Source organism: Ptychodera flava, chromosome 20 (genome assembly GCF_041260155.1).
Source record: "Ptychodera flava strain L36383 chromosome 20, AS_Pfla_20210202, whole genome shotgun sequence".
NCBI lineage: Eukaryota > Metazoa > Hemichordata > Enteropneusta > Ptychoderidae > Ptychodera > Ptychodera flava.
The window spans coordinates 12,373,795-12,399,083 of NC_091947.1; the positions used below are offsets into that span (position 1 = coordinate 12,373,795).

Genomic DNA, 25,289 nt, shown 5'->3' on the forward strand with positions numbered 1-25,289 from the left:
TAGACAAGCCGAAGCAATGTCGAGAGAAAAACACTAAGTGGGATACACTAAAACATTTCCGGTAGGAAGTAATTCATTATTCAATCCTATACATCTTGAGTGGGAGATACCCTAACCCGTCAAGAACGATACTTGTGTCGCCAACGTTGTATCTCGTTAGAGGCTCAACCTGCAATGCTGACATCAACATCGATAAATAAACATTTTGCGGTTACTTTAGCCGTCGATACCCGTTTCAGTGAAACATATTGTTTCAGTGCAAAAAACGTTGCCATAATTCAACAGACTCAAATACTCAACTGCCTCTAAACTAAGAAATATACTTTGAGTCGCACAACTCAACTGACCGAAAGTCCAAATAGGTAAAACTTTTTTAATGATTCACAAGATGCTAGTAAATGTAACAAACGTTTCTTTTAAATTACGCAGAATTAATTAATCATACTTGTTTTAATTATTTTCACAGTCCCTGCGTATAACGCCGATTAAACTGTCATTTTGAACCGATTAAGTGAATCCCAAGAAATTGTTTAGTCAGATAATCGAACAATTTATCCTTTAAATTTCTTATTCATGTTCTATGATAAGTAGAAGCGTACCTCTCTAAGTCTGCTACAATGAAATGACATAACTTTGCTTTAAAACTTAAAATATATCACTAATACTGGGTCAATTCGCTATTTGAGCGTTAAATTGGTGGGAATCAATACGGACACAATAGCTATCTAGAAATCGTTATCATGTTCAAAGACAACGCAGTTCATAATGTTCCCGTAAGCTGAATCCGAACACGAAAAATATAATGTTGACTGCATCTGGAAAAAACCCTCAGAAATTATCCAAAGTCACGGCCTCCCTCCCAGCTCGTTGACAGTCCTCTGCACAGAACCGCGCACCGAACGACAGAATGACTCAAGCAGGGAGATTCATTTGAAGTCCACGTTGAACGGCTTTCAGCCAGTGAGCGTCAGACAGCGAGATGAGGTGAACTTAACCTTGAACGATTTCAGCTAGAGAGCGCCGGAGCACTGAATAGGATACCACAGGTACCGACCACGGTTGCCGTGAAAAAGAAGATAAGGCAGAGTCTATCGACGACCATTGCTACGTATTTCCATTCCTCTCGTACCTGCAGGTAACGAAAGACAAACCTATAAGTTTTGCAGTTCAGTGTATATCTTGATGGATTGATTGCTTCTAATAGCTATCTTAAAGGTATACTGTCACCTGTTCCAATTTTGCCATAGTTAACATGGAAAGATAAAATCTATCCAATCACAGATTTTAAGCGGGTGGCCGCTTTTTAAAACAGCGCCCTTACATGGGCATTTTGAATACCAAGGAACGCCTCTTTGACCATATATGGGCATACTTAGATTGCAGGTGATCACAAGGGAATGCACGATAGCGAGAGTTTATTATAATTCATTCCAAGGCCGGTGAATGTAACGCATAGTGTGTTATGAGTAAGGCAATGCCACAGAGTAATATCATAGACAGAGTGGCAACAGCTATTGTTTAAGGCGTGAAGCGGTTACGTAAGCAATCCATGTTTGCCTCGCCTCACGAAGTTCTTGGCTCTCTTTTCCGAAGAGTGCCGACCATGCACCCTTCGGTAATTTCGGATTTTCACCAATTGTTAAGCGAAAGTATGTTCGACAAAGCTTGTGTTGTAGTTGTCGTGTGTTGCTGATCGGAATTGATGTGCTGGCGAAAACGCGAGTGTTTGAGCTTCAGGAAAGTGGGTTTTACCGTTTTAAAAATTCCTCTCATATTTTCATGAATATATAATGAGTGTGTTTGAACCAAATTTGAAAGTCTTTTATCGATACTGTCTGGTTTTACTCAATGGTTTACGGTCAGTCACACCGTCTTTTACACGTGCGCCAAGAAAGGACATGTTTATGAAACTGCTGGCGTGTTATGTTTTGATTGGCGTGAGGCAGTGTTTCTGGCCTGAGAGCTCACAAAGTAACTATGGTTGCTACGCGACTGGCAGTACGATGCCATCTCGTCGTATGTTTCGCATAATCTCGTGTCACAAACCAAGCCTCCAAAAAGTTTAACACCTTTGAAGCTCATTTTAATATGAAAAGCCAATAGTCTACCGAGACGACCATGGAACAAAAGGCATGCAAGTGTTGCCACTCTGTCTATGATATTACTCTGTGGTTATGAGTAAGGCAATGCGACAGGACTTTCAATACTTTGAAAATTTTTTTTGCACTTTATTTAATGTGTGGTACTATCAAAAACATCAGGTATAGGATTTTTGCTTTAGAAACTATGAACAACTTTTGACTTGCTCTTTATTTAACATGTGGTACTATCAAAAACATCAGGTATAGGACTTTTGCTTTAGAAACTATGAACAACTTTTGACCTCGAGCAAAACAGTGGAAACATACAGTCTTAAAAAAGAGCACAGTAAAAATTAAAAGCAAATAATCGGTGTCAATATTGCTTTACTGTTGTCGGCATCGCCGTTTGCAAATGTCGAAGTTAATAAAGTGAGACAGAAAAGAAGGAACCGATCTTAGTAACTTACTTATCGGTAAAGCAAGGCATGATGAGATAACGCTAATACACTGATTCCACAAATCTGCATATCAAGTTACTTGTAAATGAACACATTCATCGCGTATAGCAATATTCATGGACTCCAATACCGTGGTCTTGCTGTAATATTTATTGAATCCCCGACAGTTGTATTTGTCATCGTTAATATTGCATGAGAAGCCACGGTTGGAATTTCCTGTCATCTACTTAGTCCCAAGACATCCATATTACCCGTAGGCCATAATATTTCATGTCATTCTTTTTGGATGCATTGGCGACTCAACCTGAGGCACTCGCGTTCAACGTAAAAAACACCGAACATAAATTTGTATTAAGACGCCACGGTTGTCAGCGCTTAAATTTTTCCTTCAGTTTTGACTCGCTTCGGCGAAACTTTGTTTAAGAAATACATTTCAGTACGACCGCTGCTCTTTAATGAATGGGTCATGGGAATTATTCGGTGCGCAACATCTAAAGCGTATATATAGAGCAAGCATAACCCATTTCATTTAGGCACATATTAGATCTTACATTTGTGGGCACATACAAAAAATGAAAATTTGCCTTAGCAATGTCAATAATCTCATTGGCACGAGGCGATATTTACATGGATTTAAAGGCTAAATTTTGTAACTTTTTGGGATACAGAAACTAGCGTGTTTCTAATTTTGGAATCAATAGTAAGTCAGCTACTACTAGACTAATTAGCAATCTTCATTTTAACCAGACTGTGAAACACTCATTAGAGAGCAATATGTATACTACCTCATAGTCCCAATCGTCGAACTTTAAACGCCGAGTTATAAATTCTAGTTCCTCTATCAGCGTCCTTTCAAGGTTGTCTGACGGTACAGACTTGTCCGTGTGAGGCGCACTTCGGCCGCCATTCGCAAGATCACTGAGGGAGAAAAGTTGCGGGGCAGTGCCATTGCAAGTACTGTCCAGCGGTCGGTCAAGATCCACAATGCTTGACCGACTAGGGGAAGCGTTCAGTTTGACTCTCCCCTTGGTCGCCATTTTCTTGGATATTGTTCGTAAAGGTAGATCTTTTTGGCTATGTCCAGTCAAGTGCTTGTCATCAACCGTGAAGGCTAAATTGTCACTTTGTACCATACTGCCCGAACGGAACTTATTGACCATGTCAGGAGGGAGGTCAGACCACTCGTCCTGATCGCAGGACATCAGGTACTCGTTCCGCAATTTCGACGCGTCGAACGGATAGGGCGCCAGGCAAACAAAACGCGGAATGTTGTACAGGAAGAGCTTCCTGACCCAGTTGGGCATTCTGTAGGTGCGCATGCAGCGATGATGCAGATTAAGAACTGTCACCGAGAGTATGATAGAGAACATGACCAGCGCCATGTTGAAGAGAAGATATTTCCCGATTAGAGGTACAGAATCCGAGGTCGGTGGCATAATATCAAAAATCAACAGATTGAAGACTGATATTGCCAATAGCACAGATATACTCAGAGTCATTTTTTCGCCCGAGTCGGATGGTAAATAGAAAACTACCAAGGTCAAGAGAGACATCACCAGACATGGTACGAGGATATTGAGGACGTAAAATAAGGGTCGTCGGCGAAGTTCGATGGTGTACATCACAACGCTGTAGGCTTCATCAGGACAACACTCGTTGGCTTCATAAATCTCCAACGCGCTTGAATCCGTTAATTCCCATTCCACGTTCTCCACATAGTTTTCTCTGACCACGTGATCCTCGATCGGGGTAAGGCGGACAGTAAGCGCCGTGAACTCCCAAGGTCCGAAAGACAAGTTGCACTTCTGGGAATCGAACGGGAAGAATTCCACTTTTATCAGACACGGACTCTTCAGAACTCCAGGCGGCGTCACCCACACTGTTCCGTCTGAGAGGATGGAGGTGTACTTCCATGTTGGCAATTCGTATTTTCCATCAGCACTGAAAAAAAATCAAACGAAAAACAATAAAATGAACGATCTTCCCTAATTAGCTCTTCACACATCGAGATTTCCGAATCAGCATAGGATTATGGCCAACAGAAAAATTCCCTTAATCGTCACTGAGATACACACAATTACCTTTGTATGTTCAGGGCTGTTGTAGCAAGACAAATCGGTGAAAATCCTGCGATCGTATGCTTTAGAAGTCTCCCAAATGTCAAGTTTATTGAGTATGTTAATACGTGACATGCTCTACTGACTGCCACCCACACCTCTGCTTAGCTCTATGTGTCGACTAAGCCCCATTTGATGCAGTCAGAAATTGCTTGTACAAACTTAAAATACACAAGATTCTGCCGAGGATTTTGACACGAGAGCACATGATCTACCTAGAAGGAGAAACAAGGTGTGTCACCTATGAATGGCGTAAACCTCTTTCCATCTAGTAAATGGCATTGCTTGCGTGCAAATTAACAAACAAATTTAAGGTAGTAGACCTCACAGGGGCTACGCAAAATTAGCCATGGCATAGGATTGCATGTAGAAATGTCAAAAAACGTACTAGGAATATTGTCAATTTCCTTAAATTTCCACAAATGATTCATTGAATAATACTTTATTGAAAAATATGAAAAAATGCCATATGACCATGCTTGGTATTTAGAGAACATCATAATCGTAGGTTTTCCTTTGAAAAGCCTCTGATGCAAAAGCACTTATTTCACAAGTTTTAATATATTAAATAGGTACAGGTGGCATCTTTGTTATTGGATCAGTAACTTCTTCTTTTTGTTTATATCGGAAATACATGTAGAAGACGTTTTAGAATCACATGCGTAATAATAATTAAATAACAATAATTTTATTCACCATGGTTATTGTTTTCTTTGAAAGGGTCAAATTTGCAGTAAAGTCGTGTGTGGTGCTCAAAATTGTGGGGAAACGGGTGACTGAATGTAAATTATCTCAAAAAGCAGAATGGCAACACCCATTTTCTGGTCATTTTAAAGGTATACAGTCACCTGTAATCTAAATATGCCCATATATGATCAAAGGGGCGTTCCTTGGTATTCAAAATGCCTATGTGAGGGCGCTGTTTTTAAAAAGCGGCCAACCGCTTAAAATTGTGATTGGTTAGATTTTCTCTTTCCATGGTACTGTAGCAAAATTGGAACAGGTGACAATATACCCTTAATCCTAACCTTTCAAGCTACAAAATTTGTGATTTCTAGAGAAATGAAAATATTCTAGATATTGGGTAGTCCCCCACCTTAACGTTGGAGTCGACTTAAAAAGTGTGGTATTACATAAAAAGACTGCAATTATGAAGGAGTAGATCACTATAGATACACAATGTATACAGTCACCTGTTGTCCAATACAATGTCGGGATACCAGACCCATTCAAACGGTACGATGATGCTGTCCAAGCCATCGTAGTCGTCCGGATCCCAGATGAAACGATAATCCACCCACCACTGAAGAGGGCAGAACAGCACAAATGATAAGAAATGGGAAAGAAAATAGCGATGAGGCAAATATGGACTCTTTGAGATAACTACGTACAGGGAAACTATGTTTGATGATGTAGATGAAAATGAATGTAGTATCATGGTATGTCTGTTTCTCATTAAGGTAGTGAAGAGCGCTTAAGAGACAGTTATTAAGACTCTCAAATTTTTCCGAAACTTTCCTGACCTACCGCTTGAGGGGGCTCACTTTGGAGTTAATGGAGCAAGTAAATTTTTTATCCATTTACTTTCTATTTGTAAAAACTGTATAGGGGAAAATTTTATTTTCCCCTAAACAGTTAACACAGAGATGGCGGCCATTTTGATTCCACCACAAGCAGAGATATATGTTTGTCCACTTACGGTCACGATTAATAGACCGTAAAAATCATCACATTCAACCATGCGTTTTATTTGCGCTTATCTTGGTAATGAACAAACATTGAAATTACCTTTTCATGACAGCAATTTTAAATGAGGCAACGAAAATTGCCGCGACTCGACAGTGAAATGCTGTAATGTAGCTGAAAAAAAGTCCTGTCTAGTACCTTGTTTTTGTCCCCTGGATAATCAAATTTCTTTACCATACAGCACACCAAAATACAAATTACAAAATTATTTAGCAAACATGTTTAAAAAGGCTATAGGCTTCAATGAATAGAGTATTTGGCGGCCATTATGCGTTTTCAGAAATGCGGCTTATCTTGCTCTCTCTTTATGAACTCATTTCAATCAATTACCATTTAAAAAGGTAAAAGCAATATCCCTAATGTATGTTTCTACTATTGCAAAGAAACAAAAAATAAATCACAGATGCGCATGCTCTGATCGAATGTTGACATGACTTGACGCTGCATTTAACACAAACACAGTAACCTACAGTATTTACGAAAATCGCCGTTTTAAGCACGCTCATGAGATCTAACGTTCCACAAATCAAAGTCGATTTAAATGAAAGTGTTCTGATGTCACCCCAAACACCGTAGTCATGAATAAAATAGATAGCAATGCAGAATTCCAATTAAGTATTTCCACTATAATCAGTTACTTGACGTGGAATTAAGACATTTGTGCTCTAGCGTCTTCCTTTAAATAGATAAATGATTTAATGCGCGAATTTGTACCGCCGTTTTCAAGGGCATTGGTTGTTATGGCGATTTACATTACGTTCAGGATAGAACTATAACAAAAGCTTTGTAAGGCCAGAGTAAGTAAATTCTTTGTTTATGTCAACTTAAAATTCCACAAGTTGGGCGAGTAATCGGTTAATAACGCCAAAAATATCTAATACAAAATCAACATTGAGAGTTTTTCTCATACAACCTGGTCATACTTGTAACTTAACTATATTCAACTAGAGAATGCAATTTTACTTCACCACATGGTTCAATGGTTTTAATTTGACTGCTGTGAGAAAGTAATTTATCGCGGTGTAAAAGTCACGCTTGTTCTTGAGACAGAATATCGTCAAAAATGGAATGTCTTGTAAGAAGAGTTTATGTTTTCCTCCATGGAAAACTCCGAAAATCCCTGTACCTGCGGACTCAAAACAAAGAATATGCTTACTCTGGCCAAATGACATTTTGTGAATTAATTTAATTTAGACTATAGCAGCCTACACAAATTATGGCTTTTATTGTAGCTTACCTGATTCATCCATACACCCGTAGTGATGATTTGATTTTTCTCGTCCTGAAAATAAAAGAAGCACTCTGGGTGTTCCTAATTAAGTACCTTTACGTGTCGTGTGTGCATACAAAAATGGACAAAGGCGCACAGATTGTCACGGTATAAATGTTCAAAGAAGCCACCGTCACCGAAATATAAAGCGATATTGAAATGAGTGACGGGCAGATGCTAAGAGGCTTTTACGATTTTTTTGTAATGCAAAGTGATAAAATGCGTTTGGGAAGATAAAGCTGAATGAAATATCGGAAACCAGCTTACCATCGCATTGTGTTGATTCTTTTTCTCAATTCTAAAGCAAAAGTTTGTCATTGTGGAAAAGTATATTTAGAACTTAGAGAAAGATGGTAGCAGAGTAAGGGTATCATGACTTATCGAATCACTGCTTCTTTGATAGAACGATGGGAAATCTCGCCAATTCGATGCAGCATCACCAAACGAAATATCATAGAAATCAGCCAGATGCCAGATATTCGATATCATATTCAAATATCAGTGTCGGCTGTGTCTTTTTAATTACACTAAGTCTGCCCTGTTCAGTCGCTGATCATTAATCTGCCGCATAAATTACACATAAGCTGTGCCGGCAATAAATTAGTTTGGTGATCAATCTTGGGATGGCCGATTCATCATGTCAGACCGAAAATCAATTTCCTTTGCATTTCTCAAGAGGAACAGTAGAGAGAAATTTATTCTTATTATATTTTATTACTCTTAATTAAGTATTTAATGCACATGTTCCGTACGTAAGGGCTAATGAAACAGATCATTTTGTTCTTTCGATATGGTAAAGGTGACTTCCTTGTAGAAGACACGCAAAGTTTGTATTCAGGATTTTCTTTCCGTCTTACTTCGAGCTTTAATAGGTATGTATAATATGTGAATATAAGAACACACACAAAAACAGGCCTTTATTTCAGAAAACTTAGAAAACCCATCGACCTACAGTATTACAGGAATACCTGTGACGTACACAATATCCATGATTTTAATCTTAAATTATTCGAATTCTTACACTTCGAATTTCAATAAAGTCACATTATCCAAAAACCCTGAAATTTTAGAATAAGTAGCACATCAAAATCTCATTGAATCTGACAAAGCGCTGTAATAGACCATTATTGTAACTCCGACATGACTCCACATAAAAGACTGGTATTTTTGTGAAATTTAATATTTAAAACAATTGCAAAGAGGAAAGTGCAAATTTTACTTCTTTTACAGGAGAAAGGTTTTCGTTGTTATTCAGTGAACAAGTAGAAATCAGAAATGATTTTGCTCTGACGTTTAGTTCAAAGTATCCAATTCATACCAAAGATAGCACCAGCACGTCTAAGGTCATGACCTATCGGAAAACCTTAAACATTTATGCTATACTACCCGATATGACTGCTTGGCGATGAATTTGTTACAGTTTTGTACGTCAAGAACCATTACACTGACATGCCTGAACAGATTCTATCCAAAGCTAGTTTACGGACTGTGGTACCGAGTCAAACAGATGAAGCGTCAAAATTGGTAATTTCATGGAATCAAATCACTGGAGCACTTTTCAGGTTTTTGTAATTTTTGTTTGCTTCTGTCCACATCTCACGGCACGTTTCATTAAACAAAGATTGTCTCTAGGCACTTAAAGGGAGGCTGTCGTCGGAACTCTGCTCAAAGGTTGCCAGGGCCCCTACGACCGATGTAAATACTGTATATAGGATACATTGGCGATTGATGAAAGTTGAAACATGTTTGTTAACAATGAATATCGTAAAATTTTAATGTTGCAGCTATGTTGACGTGATGCATCTAGATATGATGTATGAAATACATTGTTTGTAAACAAGAAAGTCGCACAGGAGCAGTTCCGACGACTGTCTTCCTTTAAAAGAAAGGCAATCGAAAAGAGGATTCAACTTTCTTTCAACAGTTTCAAAATCGACCAAAAAACTGTTCTACTCTGACGATGGATATATGTAAAAACTACTTCGAAGTTGGCAACGATACATGATTACTACTATCTTTGGATTGATACTAATAAACGTAACGTACGAATTCGCGTTGCCCTTCTTGCAACATCCCAGAATATTTCTAACGTTGTTGTAATAATTCCTTCAGGGACTGGCAGTGTGTGATTGATAACAACTTGGAATCCGAGAATCATTTAAAATTATCATCGCTTAAAAGCTAAGATCATTCATACCTTGAAACATTCACAAAATCGCACAATATCCAAATGATCCTGATTTGGTTGCAATTTTGTTAATAACGTTCAGGCAATTGAAAATGCATAGCACTGTGCTGTCTGGCCTTCGTAAGACAACGACAAGTACGACAATTATGTGATTGATTAAAACTTATCTGCTCAGGCAACAATAACAACAAAATGGTCCCCTAGGGGCCATGTTGGATCGAATTGCGACACAAATTGACGTATATGGTGCATTTCGACAGAAATGGACATAGATATGCATGCCATCGTACACGGTCCGTAACCCAACTTTGATGAAATTTGCTAGGGCATGTTAGTGCAATGGCTCTTAACATACACACCAATCGTAACAAATTCATCGCCAAGCAGTCATGTCGGATAGTATCGCGTAAATAACATATCTAGGTCATAATACAATGTCCTTGTACCAAGTTTAAAGTGTTTGTATAAAGGCTCTTAACGTGAAAAAATGCTACTAAATTACTGCCCGAAGCTATTTAGGACCCTATCGTACAACACATTTACATGAATATGTACGTCGTAGTTTATTACTTTGCGTCATGTTAGGAAGAATTTGGTCCACCATATCAGAAAAAATGGCTTCAGCACGACGGATGGAAGAACAAAACCCAATCTATAAGCATCCCCCGGGACTACGTGCACGGGGATTAAAAAGCAGGTTAGAATAACAATATTAGAGGTAGCATTATCATAATTATTTCATGATCTGACTATTTTCTTTTGAACGCTCATTATATAAATGTTTCCTTTTTTGTTTTTGTTTCGCGCACACGTGCATTATATTATGAATTTCACTAAGCTAGAATAGAACATGGAAATAGTGACGTTAAAACCGACTTACTACATCTAATAATTGCGTAATGGAGAGACCAATATTCAGCAGTACGGGTTCGGATGTATTTAAAACGGGTCTTATATATTTGTTGTATCTTCCAAAGAGGTCGCTCTGAAGTCGTTGTTCGGCATCCGAAGCATCAGAACCTGGAGAAAGTTACACAGAGACTGTACTAGTAATTGTGCTAAACTAGACTAAGTGTAAACTTATTATACCCAAATAAACTTTTATATATTGAGTGAAATAGGTAAAAACTTCCATAACGTACATCGTGTGTTTTCGATAAATATGCATGGTACCCCTTCCCCGCAAAATTTGCTTAAACAATTACGCCATCTGAAATAAACAAGCAAAGTCAAGGCTACAGAATACAAGAATATATGATGGCAAACTGCCGATAAAATCACATACAACAAAAATATCTTGGGGATGGAAAATTGCAGAATTACACAAAGTTGCTACAGTATATTGATCGAGTTATCTGTCGCATTTTCAATTTATGTTCAGGAACGACGACTAATACAGACAAAAGAAATCATTTTTGAAAGTAATGTTAGGCCCTTAAAATACATGACCCTGGACACTAACAGACTGATTCAATTAACTTTCTATCTTACCGCATCTCGAAGATAATCTATGGGGTGACAATCCGATGCAAATGCATGGGCGCCACGGTAAACGATTCATTCCTGAATACATTCTTTCATCCACTATTAGTTCAATTATTTCTGTAATAACTATTTCACCTCCATTTCCTTGTGTTCAGTTCCGATTTAATTGGACCGTTGTGCCGTGATGATGACGAGCTTAAAAAGTCATCGTTGATGCCATGTGTTCGCATGGCCGTAGCCTGCAAAAAATGGGGACTGACTCGAAGGCACGTGCACCAGACCAAAAATTTCAGAAATCATGTCTCGTCCCCGTTTTACAAGTCAGATAACGATATAAATTGTAAGAGTTCTATCTCCCCTGCACTAAGCAGGGCACAATACGATCCTGACAAGGTGTGTGTTTGCTCGCTAACTTCCCAAAAGTTGACGTCACTTTTTACGAGGGCTGTCCACAGATTTAACTTTCTTGTATCTTATTTAAGATTTGTTTGTCGTGAAACATAACATCCCTTTCTTTTTGTTTTTATGTGGCACGTTTTAGCAGTGAAATGCTGTTTAAGGCCTACGGTGGTAAATCATTGATTTTCAGTCAGTTGGCAACGCAAAAAGCGCGCTGCCAGAAAACGATATCGTGCCACTGATATTCCATAGTAACATATGATTACTGACACACCTCTTCTATCTATCTTCTATCCTGCAAATATTTGGTGTGACTGAGTTTCCTTCTTTCGAAAGGTCAAAGCTAAGCAAATATGTGGTTTGACTGAGTTTCCTTCTTTCGAAAGGTCAAAGCTAAGCAAATATGTGGTTTAACTGAGTTTCCTTCTTTCGAAAGGTCAAAGCTAAGATGTCACGTTACATAAGTATTTAATGTAGCCAGGCTCACGTCTGTATATATGCATTTCATCGATGAAATATTGAGTATTTCGACAAGCACAAAGAGATAAGCGAACTGACATCATATTGTGAGATTACAGACAGCATAACTGAAGATTAAGGGTGTTAACTCTCAAAAATACACCTTTGTCCTGATCATATCAGCGATAACAAAATGTTCTATTATCTTACATATAAAATGTTATTTCGTCATATTAAGATATCTTAAATGTCATTTAAATAGAATGTGAAACAAAATGTGAACCGAAAGAATACAAATATCATCATATACAGCGGCGTCTAAACTCGATCACATGTGTACAAAATATATCAAGTTTAAATGTTCTTCATGTTTTATATGGTGGTTTCCTCCCATACAGTGAAACTGACTGTGACGTCTTCCAACACGAAAGTACCATCGAAGTCTGAAAGAAAATTTAATCTTCAAACAGTAGTATACTTCTGGACTATTCTCGGAAGGGAAGCTACAAGAATTGTGTCACGATATGGACTTCTCTTTTTCCCCGTTTCTCATGTTTCAGCTCATTGTGGATATCTTGTTTCTGAGATTAAACAAATGAGGTCAAAGGGAGAAATCTGAGAGCAGTGAGCATAATTTTTACAATATATGACACGCTCGTACAATGTCAGTGAGTGTCATGTATACCGTTGTCATGATGTCGGCGAAGATAGAATACAGCTCAGATTTCATTAGAAGAACCAGATCGTCCTGTCATTTTATTAGTAACGGTTTTGTACCTGGCCAAATTATAAACCAAAATTTCATAATCTATATTGCCGTTGGCTATGTCGATCAAAATCGAGTTCAAGGACATTTCGCTGCTTTCCCTCGCAGAATATGACTACATGTGACTGGAACACCGGTGGTTAACTCCGTACAGGCAATTATATGGGATGCTTTGCATAAACGTTTACATTTATTCGAGCAGCCTCGACTTGATTTGATTATTGGAAACACTCAGAGGTAGACCTCGCGCGGCATTTCTGTCACAAAGACCTGGAAACTAACACCACCAACTGTCGCACAGCTATTGAAATTTGCAAACAAACGCTGTACACATATGTGTTCGGTATTAAAGTTCATATTTTCAATTACAGTACTTTCTGGCTATAATCCGTAATCTTTCCAAGCATACCGTGACCTTTTCTTGTTCATAGCAACGAAATGAATGCTTCTGTGTATTCTAGTGTTTTATCGACCTTAATCATTGTGTGCCTAGGTTTTCAACATTTTAACGAATATGTTATCAGCGCTATCCGGCACAGAATCATGTCCCCGATGTATTCTGTCTTTTTAAGGAAAAAACATTTACACGATTGGAACTAATTTGGGATAATTGGATTTTCATATTTTCAAATTTCTCAAAATGTTTGGTGCCCTATAGCTGAATGTTGCGATATAACAAATTACAAATAAAAACAATTTGGTAACTTAAGGCGGAGCTGCATGTTGCCAACACAGTTTTTTCAAAGAAATATTTATCATCAAAGATGACTAGGAAACCCCTCATACTATGCAGAGACTCTAAAGTTTAGTATGGTAGCAGTAGTTTACTTGAAGGATGAAGTGAGTGTATATTTGAGTTAAAAAAAACTCAATTTTGATATTAATAATAAAAATTAATTTAAGTCAAAAACTTGATGATTTTTACTGAAATGTGATATTTCACTTGAAAGAAGATTATATGTAGAAAAAAACGACTATTTTATTCTGCATTTTTTATCCTCATTCTAAAATGGCAAAGGTTGAAAGACTGACACTCAAAAAAGTGATATAAAATCATGATAAACAAAATTAAAATGCCTCTTATTCAAAATGTAAGAACTTTATTGCCTAACAAAAACGGACTTTTTTAGACAGCATTTCAAGAACATAATGTGAAAATTTCAGAAAATTGACCCAGCCAGAGTGGAGTTAAATTCTTTGGAAATTTTGAAATTAGACGGAAAAAGAAGCCAGGAAATTGGGTGATTTGCATACATTTGCATAAATTGACTCTTTTATCATGCAACTTATGACTGTTTGACAAGCTAAAAGGTGAAACCAACCAATAGTTTAATCTTGGGTTAAGAAATTAATTAAAATTGAATGGATATTTGCAAAAAAGTGATTTTTGAGCAAAATACGCCCTGTTGGGTGCGGCGCCCCTTTAAAAAGAAAAGCAGATGGACTTACATTTGCAGATCAAATAGACATTACTTCATCATCCAATCATCCCAAATTAGTTCCAATCGTGTTCATTGTGAATTTAGACTGAGATATTTGAAAGCGATTTGTCGAATGCAATGTAAGCGGGAACCAATTTTCCTTTTTACTACAAAATAAACGGGTTGTTAAAGTACAGCTACTTGAATCACTTTGAACACCTTGTTCTGACAATAGATGAATCCCGGTATTCGAATCTAAAACAGTGTAAACAAAACCACGTACATACATAGCAACTTGTGTTTATTGCTATGCAAGCATTTATCAACATGTATTTCTTTATACAGTTTTAACAGTCGATGGCACTTCAGCGTCCACTATCCACAGAACTCTGCAGTAGTTTGAGCGCGACATTTATTCAAGAGGAAGTTTATTCCGACCACGTCCATTGGATCAGAATCTTTGATATACAACTTTTTTCAAAGTTCCACCTTTACAAAAGACCTGATCGCCAGTTCTCTCAATGAGTGAATTCCATGATTTAATATTCTTTAAGAACCAAATATATTTTGGCAGACATTCGTATGTAGGTTTGATTTCACGATTCAGGCATGTCTTAGGCGATTGCTCTGAATCATCGCTTTAAGGCAGAATTTTACGTACAGAGCTCTATCATTTACTCGAATGAGAAACTTGACACATACGTATTTCGATACCCGTTTTAGGAAGAATACGCCTCGAGGGACGGATATTTTGACTCTAAAATATTAACTATAATCTGCTTTTGTGCTGCTTGTCATGGGTAGAATTCATTTTCAAGCTTTCAAGCTTTAATCGACTTTTTTTTTCCAAAAGTGTGAAACTTTTATTAGTGGCCATTTTGAATATCAAATATTAATAAACATTAGGAAATTCGTTCGTCTATAGTATCAAAACTGACAAAGTGAACCCAGAGTTTTATTCTTGACTTTGAAAGAAAACGTAAACTCATGAATCTCATGGTGTACTCGCGGTGGTGGTGGTGGTGGTGGTGGTTTGTTGCATGAATAATGGTCAGTCAAATGGTCCTTATTGACCAATAAAAGTGTTTCAAATTGATGACGCAGAATGCATTGTTTTTGGTGTGTATTTAGGTATAAATGTAAAAGGTAATAATCATCCACTATTCAATAATTCTCAGTGTCTATTCCATGACGTAAGACAAGGTAAAAAGTCGTTTGATTTATTAGTATATATTTCGCCTGCATACAGTAGTTGAAATACTTCCACAATGCTGTAGTACAGCATTTCCACGGAAATATGTTTGACAATGGCATGTTTTACTGGGCTACATTGTTTCTTGGCCGTTCGTGTTCACACATGTGTGTTTACCGTACTGCCAGAGTATCGTACGCAAAACATCACACGTAATTGAACACTCAGTCCTGTATCACCTTACAAATACGGTTCATATTTTACGGAAGGATGCAATTCCATGATATTTGAGGTGGAGTGCAACCTGGGACAGATCGTCTTTGTGATATTTCTCTATAGACTTGACACAATGATGGCAGCCATATTGAATTTCAACTATAAGACTGTCGATGAATTTTATACTTAATTTTGAAAGAGAACGATTTAAAGCTTACAAGAAAAAAATTGGCAAACAGGGACAATATCTGATAAATAGGTTACATCGAATGTATTGCATGTGCGAATAATGATGTACAATAACATTTTATTTATGTATAAAAAAGAAGGCAACGTTACATACATTCACAAACACAAACATAAACACCGTACCTATACAATCAAGCATATGCAATCATCAACAGTTGGTCATAAACTAAAACGGTCCCGTCAAATACTTGAAAACACTGAACGATATGATCAGCAGAGAACATGTGGACTTAATTTTGTGTGAATTTAATATCGATTTTTAATTCCAAACGTCATACCAAATCACGATTTGCGTTGAATCCAGTGTTAAGAACATCTGTTGTGTTGTCCCTAGCCTTGCGCTTCTAAGGGAGGTTGCTATGGTAACAGTTTGAGTGGCCCTATCAATACCGTCTAAAAACGAACGCCATACCTGAAGATCACTGCGCACAATCTCCGCTATGAAAACAATGCTGCGCATCTTTTGGGAATAACGGACCCCTTAGAGTTATGTTGACTTGTAGCATTATGTACTGTGGACACAGGCTCTTTCAATCTTGCCCAACGTTAACTACGAGTACATTTTTCGTGACTTTTTGGTTTTTGGTTTTTCTCAAATGTTTTCCTAGTGATCGATTACTAACTCAATGGTAGAAGTTTGACGTTAAATACAAGCGATAGAAATCGTATTGGCAATTGTCTTCACTAACAAAGGCTGGGCAACTCTCTCTCTCTCTCTCTCTCTCTCTCTCTCTCTCTCTCTCTCTCTCTCTCTCTCTCTCTCTCTCTCTCTCTCTCTCACCATCTACAGCTAGATACAGCAGGAATACCGCTCATAGTTACAGACAAGTATTATACGACCAACAAACATTGTATACTAGCTGGTTGACTCGGAAGTTAATCTGCAGTTTGATCGTAGGCACACACGGAAGAATTATCTCGGCTTACTCTCAAGATGGGACGGTCCATTTTGAAAGGCTAACTGGCTTAATTTTGGCGATTGAGAAGCAGTACATGAGTCAAAGCTTAGTGTTCACAACACTCGGTTGAGAAAATTGATAATAAAGTTATCGTGCGCTTCGGTTTCTGTTAAGATGACATTGGAATTTTAACACATCTTTCACAGGTGAATAACACGCTGTAGAAAGCGAAACTTGTGATGTACTTACAGACTTATGTATTATTCTCAAACAATGTGTCTAGCGACTTCAGCGTCATTTCTGTAGTCGACAGTAAAATCACCCCCAGGGGGACGAAAATCATTGAATTGTTATAGCGAAACGTCACTTCAAAAGATTTATTAATTTCCAGCATTTTATTAGTTGTCAATTCGTTCTGTTGATGAAATTACTGACTGGGACTCAAATTACATTACAGAGGCCCCTTACGCAAATGATGATAACAAAATCTGAGTAGAAGAAGGACCTTGACCGACAACCAACGATTAATCAAGAGAGAACACCCTAGGCACCGATTGTTTGCCATCAGATGACTCCAAACAAAATGAGATTTGACTCATCCAAGCTATCTGCCAATGCTTCACTCTATTAACAAATAAAATCTGCTTATATAAGGATAGATTCACAAGAAAAACTCACGTTTACCCGAAAATTATCAAACCTGAACAAAAAGAAAACAGTGTGCGTATTTGCAATTGAGTAAGAGAAAATCTTATATGGAGGCGTTACAGACGGTTGTAAAATGGAGGTACGGATACGTGTTTGTCCAGTATCATTTGTTGTCATTCTAAAATGTAATGCGATTAACAGCGGCGATTTCTAGTTTTTATTATGATTAATAGCTTTATATTTTGCGTTTGAAAAGGTCGATAAGGCATTGTTCTGATATGAGTGGGCTAACCGTAGGTTACCTCTGCACTGTGAAAAGGCAGTGCGCACGTTCTGTATACTTGTCAAAGTTGGTATCGACCTAATTTTTGCTAGTAATTGTTTCCTTGTTGAGTTCAATAAATTGTATAAATATTGCAGACGTGCATGAAGCATTTATCTCATACTAACCGAAGGCAAATGAATTGGGCATAGTCGCGCCAGTTGGTGGCTGTAACAACATCGGGCAACATTTGATGAATTCCTCTCTCTCTCTCTCTCTCTCTCTCTCTCTCTCTCTCTCTCTCTCTCTCTCTCTCTCTCTCTCTCTCTCTCTCTCTCTCTCTCCGATTGCAGTTTGTATACAGAATGTGCTCAATCGTCAATTTTTTTTGAAAGTCCTCATCTTATAAGCCATAGAGCTCCGAGTTAAGGCTGAAGGCACCAAAAGTTTTCAAAAGTCTCGGGACTCTGCGATGTAATTTACACAAATAGGGTGATCCGGTGGATTAATTCAACGCTGCATATAAATATACTTCTCGTAAAACAACGATTATGTTCGTAAGAGAATTATAATAATCAATCCCCAAACATCAACCAGAGCAAAAAAAGTAAATGTTCATGTTTCATCTGTGTGTGATCAACCGTGGAAGCGCGTCTAGGAACCTGGGGTAGTATTTTCCCAGTGAAATGCCATTCTTGCTTGAACTCCACCGCGCAACGGGCCCGTGTGAACGCCACGGGCGCAACAGGAGAATATACGAATGAAGTGACCGGTTTTTTTTATATTTTAAGCACTGTTTTTCCCGAAGCAGTACTTTGAATGGATTTCTGTCGTTATAGTCTGGTCACGACCAACGCACCACCATAGGGTTCAAACTGCAAAATTAACCCTGATAAATTCAGCAGGTTACCAATGGCTCGTCAGAAGAGCAGCTGAAATTTTTTCTGGATTTCGTCAGTTTGTATTGGAGATAAGAATTCAAGGTAATTTACCTATAGTACAGAAATGACAGCTTTTCGATGTATATTTACAATCTGATGTCTGTTCACTTGATATATCAGATGACGCTGGCGCCGACTTTTAAATTGGCATCATCTTACTTCGATGTCAACAGTTTGATGAGAACAAAGAATTAAAATCGATCGCGAGATATGGTAACGTGAAAGTAAAACAAAATCTGCTTCGTCAGAAATTATGGGATGGAAACAGTTGAAAATCTTACAAACACACTATAGGCCTAGGGAGGTAAGCGACATTTCCAGTGATCATGGATCTTGATGTGTAAGTGATCTTATTTAGATCATAGACAGTACAGAAAATATCTGTTCAGATTGAAATGGCGAGACACAAACATATAATTAAACATGTCATCAAGTTGCAGTACTACATTTGTGGCGGATCACTGAGGCATATGTGTTTGTAAACTGTAGCAATTTTCACTTCATTAATGTTTGCAAACACACATAAAGTCAACGATGAATGCACTTTGAAAATGAATGCGTTTTAATGGGGTCACATTCTGCTATCATCTGTTCAGGGTAATTTGGCGAAATGCTCCCCCCCTCTCCCCCGCCAGAGGACACCGAAATCATCATCAATAAATACCCTCTACTCTTCAATAAAAATGACTAAGCGTTACCGTACGGGAAAGGATTCAATTCTGGTCATAGCGTCAATTGTACACACTATAATTGTCATCTTTTCCTCGCAGGTACAAACTGGCTAACAAACGAACAACCTCTAATTCTAAATGTTCCAGAGTGGTACAAATACGCAATATCTTATTTTCAGAATAATCTTCCATTACAGAATCATGACTTTCATCTTCATCTGGCCCTTTGTTTAAATCTTATTCACTTTGAATTCAACTCTATCGGTATATTTAAAAGGGGCGGATTGTGCTAATTCATGTGGACATGGGGAATATCTGTTAAGAATTCACTTCACTGTGCGAATAAGTTAACTTTGCCATTACATCTTGTTTGCAACTACAGTGATCCCTAGATCTATAGTCTGGCCGTTTTCTGGATACTCTTAGATTGTTTACGCATTCCAAATGAGGATCTGGAATTAGAAGAGGCATAAGTATGTCCTCTTTAATCTTGCAGGTTTTTACGCGAGATTTTCAAGGTCAATCACATCTTTACTGATAAATCTCAGCATGGGTTTTGCTGTGATGTGTCAACACTGACAAATCTTTTGGTATGAATGTAATTTGTTCACAAAGAGATTGCTTCAGCTGGTGATCGATTTGATTGTATTAACACAAACTGCTAAAGCTTACGACTCTAATAATCATACGTAGATTACTCATTTACCTGTCAAAGTATTGTGGTTTGCACTGCATTTTACTTCCATAGTTAGAGTTATGTTGATTAACAGTATTTTTATGTACGTTCGAATAAATTCCCGTCGATATGATACCGCATTTTTGTTCTACTTTTTAAATCATATCATAACACACCACATACTCATTCTGTCTCGTGCCACGTCACGTGACGAGAACATATTTAATTTTGTACACACCACATGCCAATTCCCTGTCGCGATTCGCGAGAACACGTCACAGGACGAGAAAATAGGTAAAATTATAACACGCCATGTGCTCATTCCGTGTTGCGATTCGGCTGACTACGTCACGTGACGAGAAAATAGATATGGCTAGTCCCCACAGTCGAAAAAAAGCGATGTTAGAGGGTTTTCAAAAATATATTTCTCCAGGGAAATAGTCTTTGGAAAGGTGCCCGGTCACGTGACTACACGTGCAGTGTCGTCTGCAGCTTCGAAACAATGGCGGGTGACTAGAACGTGATGATCGCAGGGCCGGGGGATGAGCGCCGAGCCACCAACTAAAACAGTAGGATTTTCCCTTCCAACAGCGTAGAAACTTGAACAGCTCATCGAAGACAAATATTCAAGAGCAACTAAAGGACGTTGCTTGATATGCTTAGGATATCTTTGGAGAAAATTGCACCACCGTGACGTTACCGCTGCTGAGAAATCGCCAAGTAAACTTCTCGCAATGGATTTTCTCAGCGCATATAAAACACCTACAACTTGGTCTTTATTCGGGCTATAGCACCCTTTTATTACCCCTCGTGACCATGTGTTACCAGAAACACATCGCTATACCCCTCTGCCTACGTCCTCGGGGTATAGTGATGTGTTTCTGGTAATGCAAAGCCCCTCGGGATAATAAACGGGAGCTATAGCCTTCATGACCAGATAATATTTGTTCACTAGTCCCCACTGGTTTAAGACAAATGACGTCAGATGATTATTTTTCACAGACTATTTTTCGGGGGAAATATTCTATGAAAAAGTGGCTCGTCTCGTGATCATGCATTTAACGTCGTCTGCAACTTTGAAACAAGCGGGTAGTAGAGCGTGATGAACGCCCGCCCGGGGATGAGCCGTGAGCCTCTGATTAAAACAGCAAGATTTTCAATTCCGACAGATTAGTACAGAAACTTGAAGAACGCATCGATATCAAAGATTAAAATGCAGGCAAAGACGTTATTCGGTATGCTTAGGACTTCTTCGAATCTTCTTTGTCAAGACTCTGGCACCTTATGACAGCTGTGGAAAATGCGTTGTTGCCGGGCATATACATCAAAGAATATTAAAAGCACTAACACAAAACAGCATGAGCAAGTAGCGTGTTATAAAAACACCTATAGTCCGGTCTTTAATCAGGTCACTGCGGGCATTTATTACCCCTCGTGGCCGTGTCTCACCAGAAAAACACTGTATTTCCGGTAACGCACAACCTCTCGGGCTGATAAACGGGCGCTATAGCCCTCTTGCCCAGATAAAGGTGCTAACTGCTGCCCACTGGCTCGGAAAAGTGACGTCAAGGTACGTTTGAAGACTGTTTTCCTAGGGAAAGTAATCTTTGAAAAAGTGCTCAGTCGTCCGCACCTCTGTTACAATAGCGGGTAGTTCAGAGCAAGATGAGCGACTAGCATCTAACTTGAAAAAACTCATTGATAACAAAGATTCAAGTGCAATCATGGACGTCATTTGGTATGGTGAGGATATTTTCACTTCGTTTTGTAAAGAATCTAGCACCACTCTGACCTCCGTGGGGAACTTGCCGAGTAAACTTATCACCGATGTATTGTTGTGATGCATACATCAAACCACATCAAATCAATAACAGGGAACAGCGTGAAAATTTTACATGTTATAAAAAGATCTGCCAGATGGTCCTTATTTTTCCTGCCTATCATGGCATCAGTAACAATACCAGAAACACATCACTGTCGACGTATTTATCGTCACGCTCAGCTCCTGAATTGGGGTAATGAACCGGCGCTATAACCCCCATGTAGTTGGCATTCACTGGTGTTAAAGTCAACACATTCATCTTTTTGTGTGTTACATCCAATAGCAAATGACTTTTAGTCATTTATCAGGAAAATCATTATATATCATATTGTATTGTAGGCTACTCCAACCTGATTCCTATCTCAGGGAGAAATGGTGAAACCTGTATCTTTAATCTCAATGTAAAAATATCTCCCCACAGGTCAAGCGTTTGAAAACTTTCAGTCTATCACAAGTAAGCCATCTTAGTACTTCTGTTCTCTTGTCATCTCACCGTCAATATTTAAAAATACTTAACAGTGTGAAGCAAGTTAAGAAAGTATGTGTTTTAAAATCAGGTTAAGTTTGCATTACAACTATATAACTACATGTATATGCAGCTACTTTAATATCATTGTCTTCTGTTGGTTCAACCCACCACCTCTTTTTAAGGCTTACAATTTTAGATTTGCGGTTTATTTATGAGTTCGCGGATTTCGAAAGATTTCGCAATCCACGACACTATTTACCCTCAACTGCTCTATGGCATTATTCAGCTACCTTGCCACGTTCATAAATATCTCATTTTGCCACAAAATAAATTCTGAAAATTGTCGCATTTTATATCTTCCCAAGTTTTACTAAATCGAAATCTAAAGTATTCACTGTTCTTGTGTATTTTGCTGCGGATTAATTTCTTCATGTTAACCGTAGATTGTTAGGCTGTTGCTCTCTGTTCTCTTATATGCCTTGCTCCTTCTGTCTCTCCGTCACACAATCAAAAATTACACTGAAGACATGCTGGTATGATTGGCAAGTACTTATGCTTACACCATAATATGGCATATCCTTCAGCTTTTCATCGGAAATGTCAAAAATTATCTTTCTCTTTGATTTCCCCACGAATGATAATGCAACCACATACAATTGGTCAAGGTCAATTATTTGTTCGTTCTGAAAGGCAACTATAGTGATTGGAACTCCTTTGGCTATATAAAACGTTTTATTCGGCTTATTGTTAACAATCTGAGACAGCAAAACAATATGACGCTGTCGCATTTCCAGAAAATCTACTCGCTCGGATGATAGAGATCACGAGGCACTTAATCGAAATCAGTGCATGAATTGACCATATTGCGTTCACCGCGTGAGAGATGTTTTCTGACCAATCATGGTGCGATGCGATTGTCTATTTCACTTCAGCCTTTCATGTATTATACTCAAAGGTCGACAAAATGCACAGCTCAAGGGTTATAAAATGATCATGCCTTAGGTTCATCTATCTCATGCCTCGCCTACACACGGTAAAATGCATAGGTTATAAATATTAAACCGTCTGTAGGGACATTTTCGCATACTGTATAAAACAGTTGAAATACAAGTCCATTTTCAAGGCTCTAAAGTTGCTTGTTTAAATGAGCCAGTAATTCAGTCAAATTACTTTACGAATGTCCGCAAATGATGTCCATTAATTCTACTCACGAACAGAATGAGTTCCACTGTTTACAGGATGTCAACTTTTTATTGCTCACAGTAGATGCATCGGTAAGTCAATAGTTTTCTTAAGGGAACTGTTTTGCTTACTGAAATCGATCCAAGACGAAGACTTATTCATGCCGATGTGCACCAGTGCTTGCCAGTGAATTGATTTTAAAGCCTTTAGGTCGACAGTTTACAGTTGCGCGAATCACTTCAACTGCGGATGAACTTGCACAGTCTGGCGTGATGATACAAAACACGCAAAACTCTTGAATTGACGAGGATTGGCGCAGATTATTGTGACATGCCACCAGGATTGTGCTATTATACGTGCCAATAGCAAAAACTACACCACCGGGTCTGGCTCACAAGATATAATGCAATCAGACAAAATATAAGCCAACGGACGCCACTTTTGTCTGTGTCATTGGCAACAGCGTTGTTATTCCCTCATACAGTCTTGCAATATCACCCTCCCCCCAGGATATTTTCTGGTACAAACGGCTCGGAGGGGCATCTGTGGTACGATGGCTAATCCTCCGTGAGATGACCTTTGATTGCGCCTTTCATCTCGTGTAAAATCGTTGAAGCTATACTTTATTCATTGAAGTTGGATTGCGAAATCAGTAGAAAATAAACTGTGAGTTGGTAAAATAGTCAAACTATCGCTTTGGTGATGTTATCAGCATCGCGTTGGATCATTAGCACATAAATTACATTGTGATCTGAATATTATTAGAAGTAATTAATGACAGAATGTTCATTTCCTATTTGTTCTTAGGGTAACGTCTTTGAGGCTTGCCCTTTCGACTGCATTAACCGAAACGACATACACGCTTAGATGCACGCTAAATACCTTCTGGCGAATGTAATGCTGAATAAGGAAACTAAGAGGCAGTGCTAGATTTAAATGCTAATAAAATACAAAACGAGCGACATAATGGACCTGAAAGCTCCTGTAGACGAATACAAAGCAAAATCTTTCAGTATAAACGGCGCTCTTTCTATTTAAATACCGTTTGTATATCACCTTTTCGTAGTTCATATTAAAAGCCCTAAGTCACACACCTTTAATGGTTGCTTGACTCTGTCCATTCTAAGAGAGTTGACAGGCGTTTCCTTTTAATTATCGGCATCTGATCAACGGAGATCTTTTAGTCTGTGTCTTATCAATTACGATAATGGGTTTACGATCAAATAATACGCACAAAATACAAACTAGTCATGTTTTCATTATGTTTATACTGTTTGCGGCGTTATCTAGCTGGTATTGTAAAATTAACCGATATTTTCCTTTTGACATTTTGACAAGGATCGGTCCCCGCGAACCAAAAATAAACCTAGGTTCTAGTACGCCGGTAGGTAGGTTTTGGCAAAATGACGATAAAAAACACTTGTGGAACCAGCATCAAACAAAGTGATACATCTGTTTGGAAAGCTGCGTCAAACTCACCTTTTAACAGAGCGAGAACAACACCAATGATTACAGGCCAGCAGTGTTTAGACATTATTGGTAGGAGCTATAAATCCCAAGTCGGTACTGTGTCCTGAGCTCTTGCGTAATTAACTCTTGACTTTTGGCCGGCGAATATGTGGGAGCCTTGATCGCCTCACCGTTACTTTTTTCATAGGATTGTGTGCTCTAG

At 38.3% G+C, this 25,289-nt stretch overlaps 1 protein-coding gene across 1 annotated transcript; it reads right to left on the minus strand.

Moving 5' to 3' along the window:
* Nucleotides 1–431: 431 nt before the first annotated feature.
* LOC139120058 (neuronal acetylcholine receptor subunit beta-2-like) lies at nucleotides 432–25,289 on the minus strand. Its single transcript, XM_070684088.1, has 6 exons — nucleotides 25,097–25,289; nucleotides 10,741–10,880; nucleotides 7,640–7,684; nucleotides 5,850–5,959; nucleotides 3,325–4,480; nucleotides 432–1,129 (listed from the first exon to the last, which is right to left on the minus strand). The coding sequence occupies exons 1-6, from the start codon at nucleotides 25,149–25,151 to the stop codon at nucleotides 1,007–1,009; spliced, it is 1,629 nt and encodes a 542-aa protein (XP_070540189.1). The 5' UTR covers nucleotides 25,152–25,289; the 3' UTR covers nucleotides 432–1,006.

Excerpts from the sequence above, each read along its gene's own strand:
- LOC139120058 (XM_070684088.1), bottom strand. The coding sequence starts at position 25,151 with ATGTCTAAACACTGCTGGCCTGTAATCATTGGTGTTGTTCTCGCTCTG. Across the intron at positions 5,960-7,639 it reads CGGGTGTATGGATGAATCAG|TGGTGGGTGGATTATCGTTT; the intron begins GTAAGCTACAAT and ends TGCCCTCTTCAG. Across the intron at positions 1,130-3,324 it reads TCGACGATTGGGACTATGAG|GTACGAGAGGAATGGAAATA; the intron begins GTAGTATACATA and ends CGTTACCTGCAG.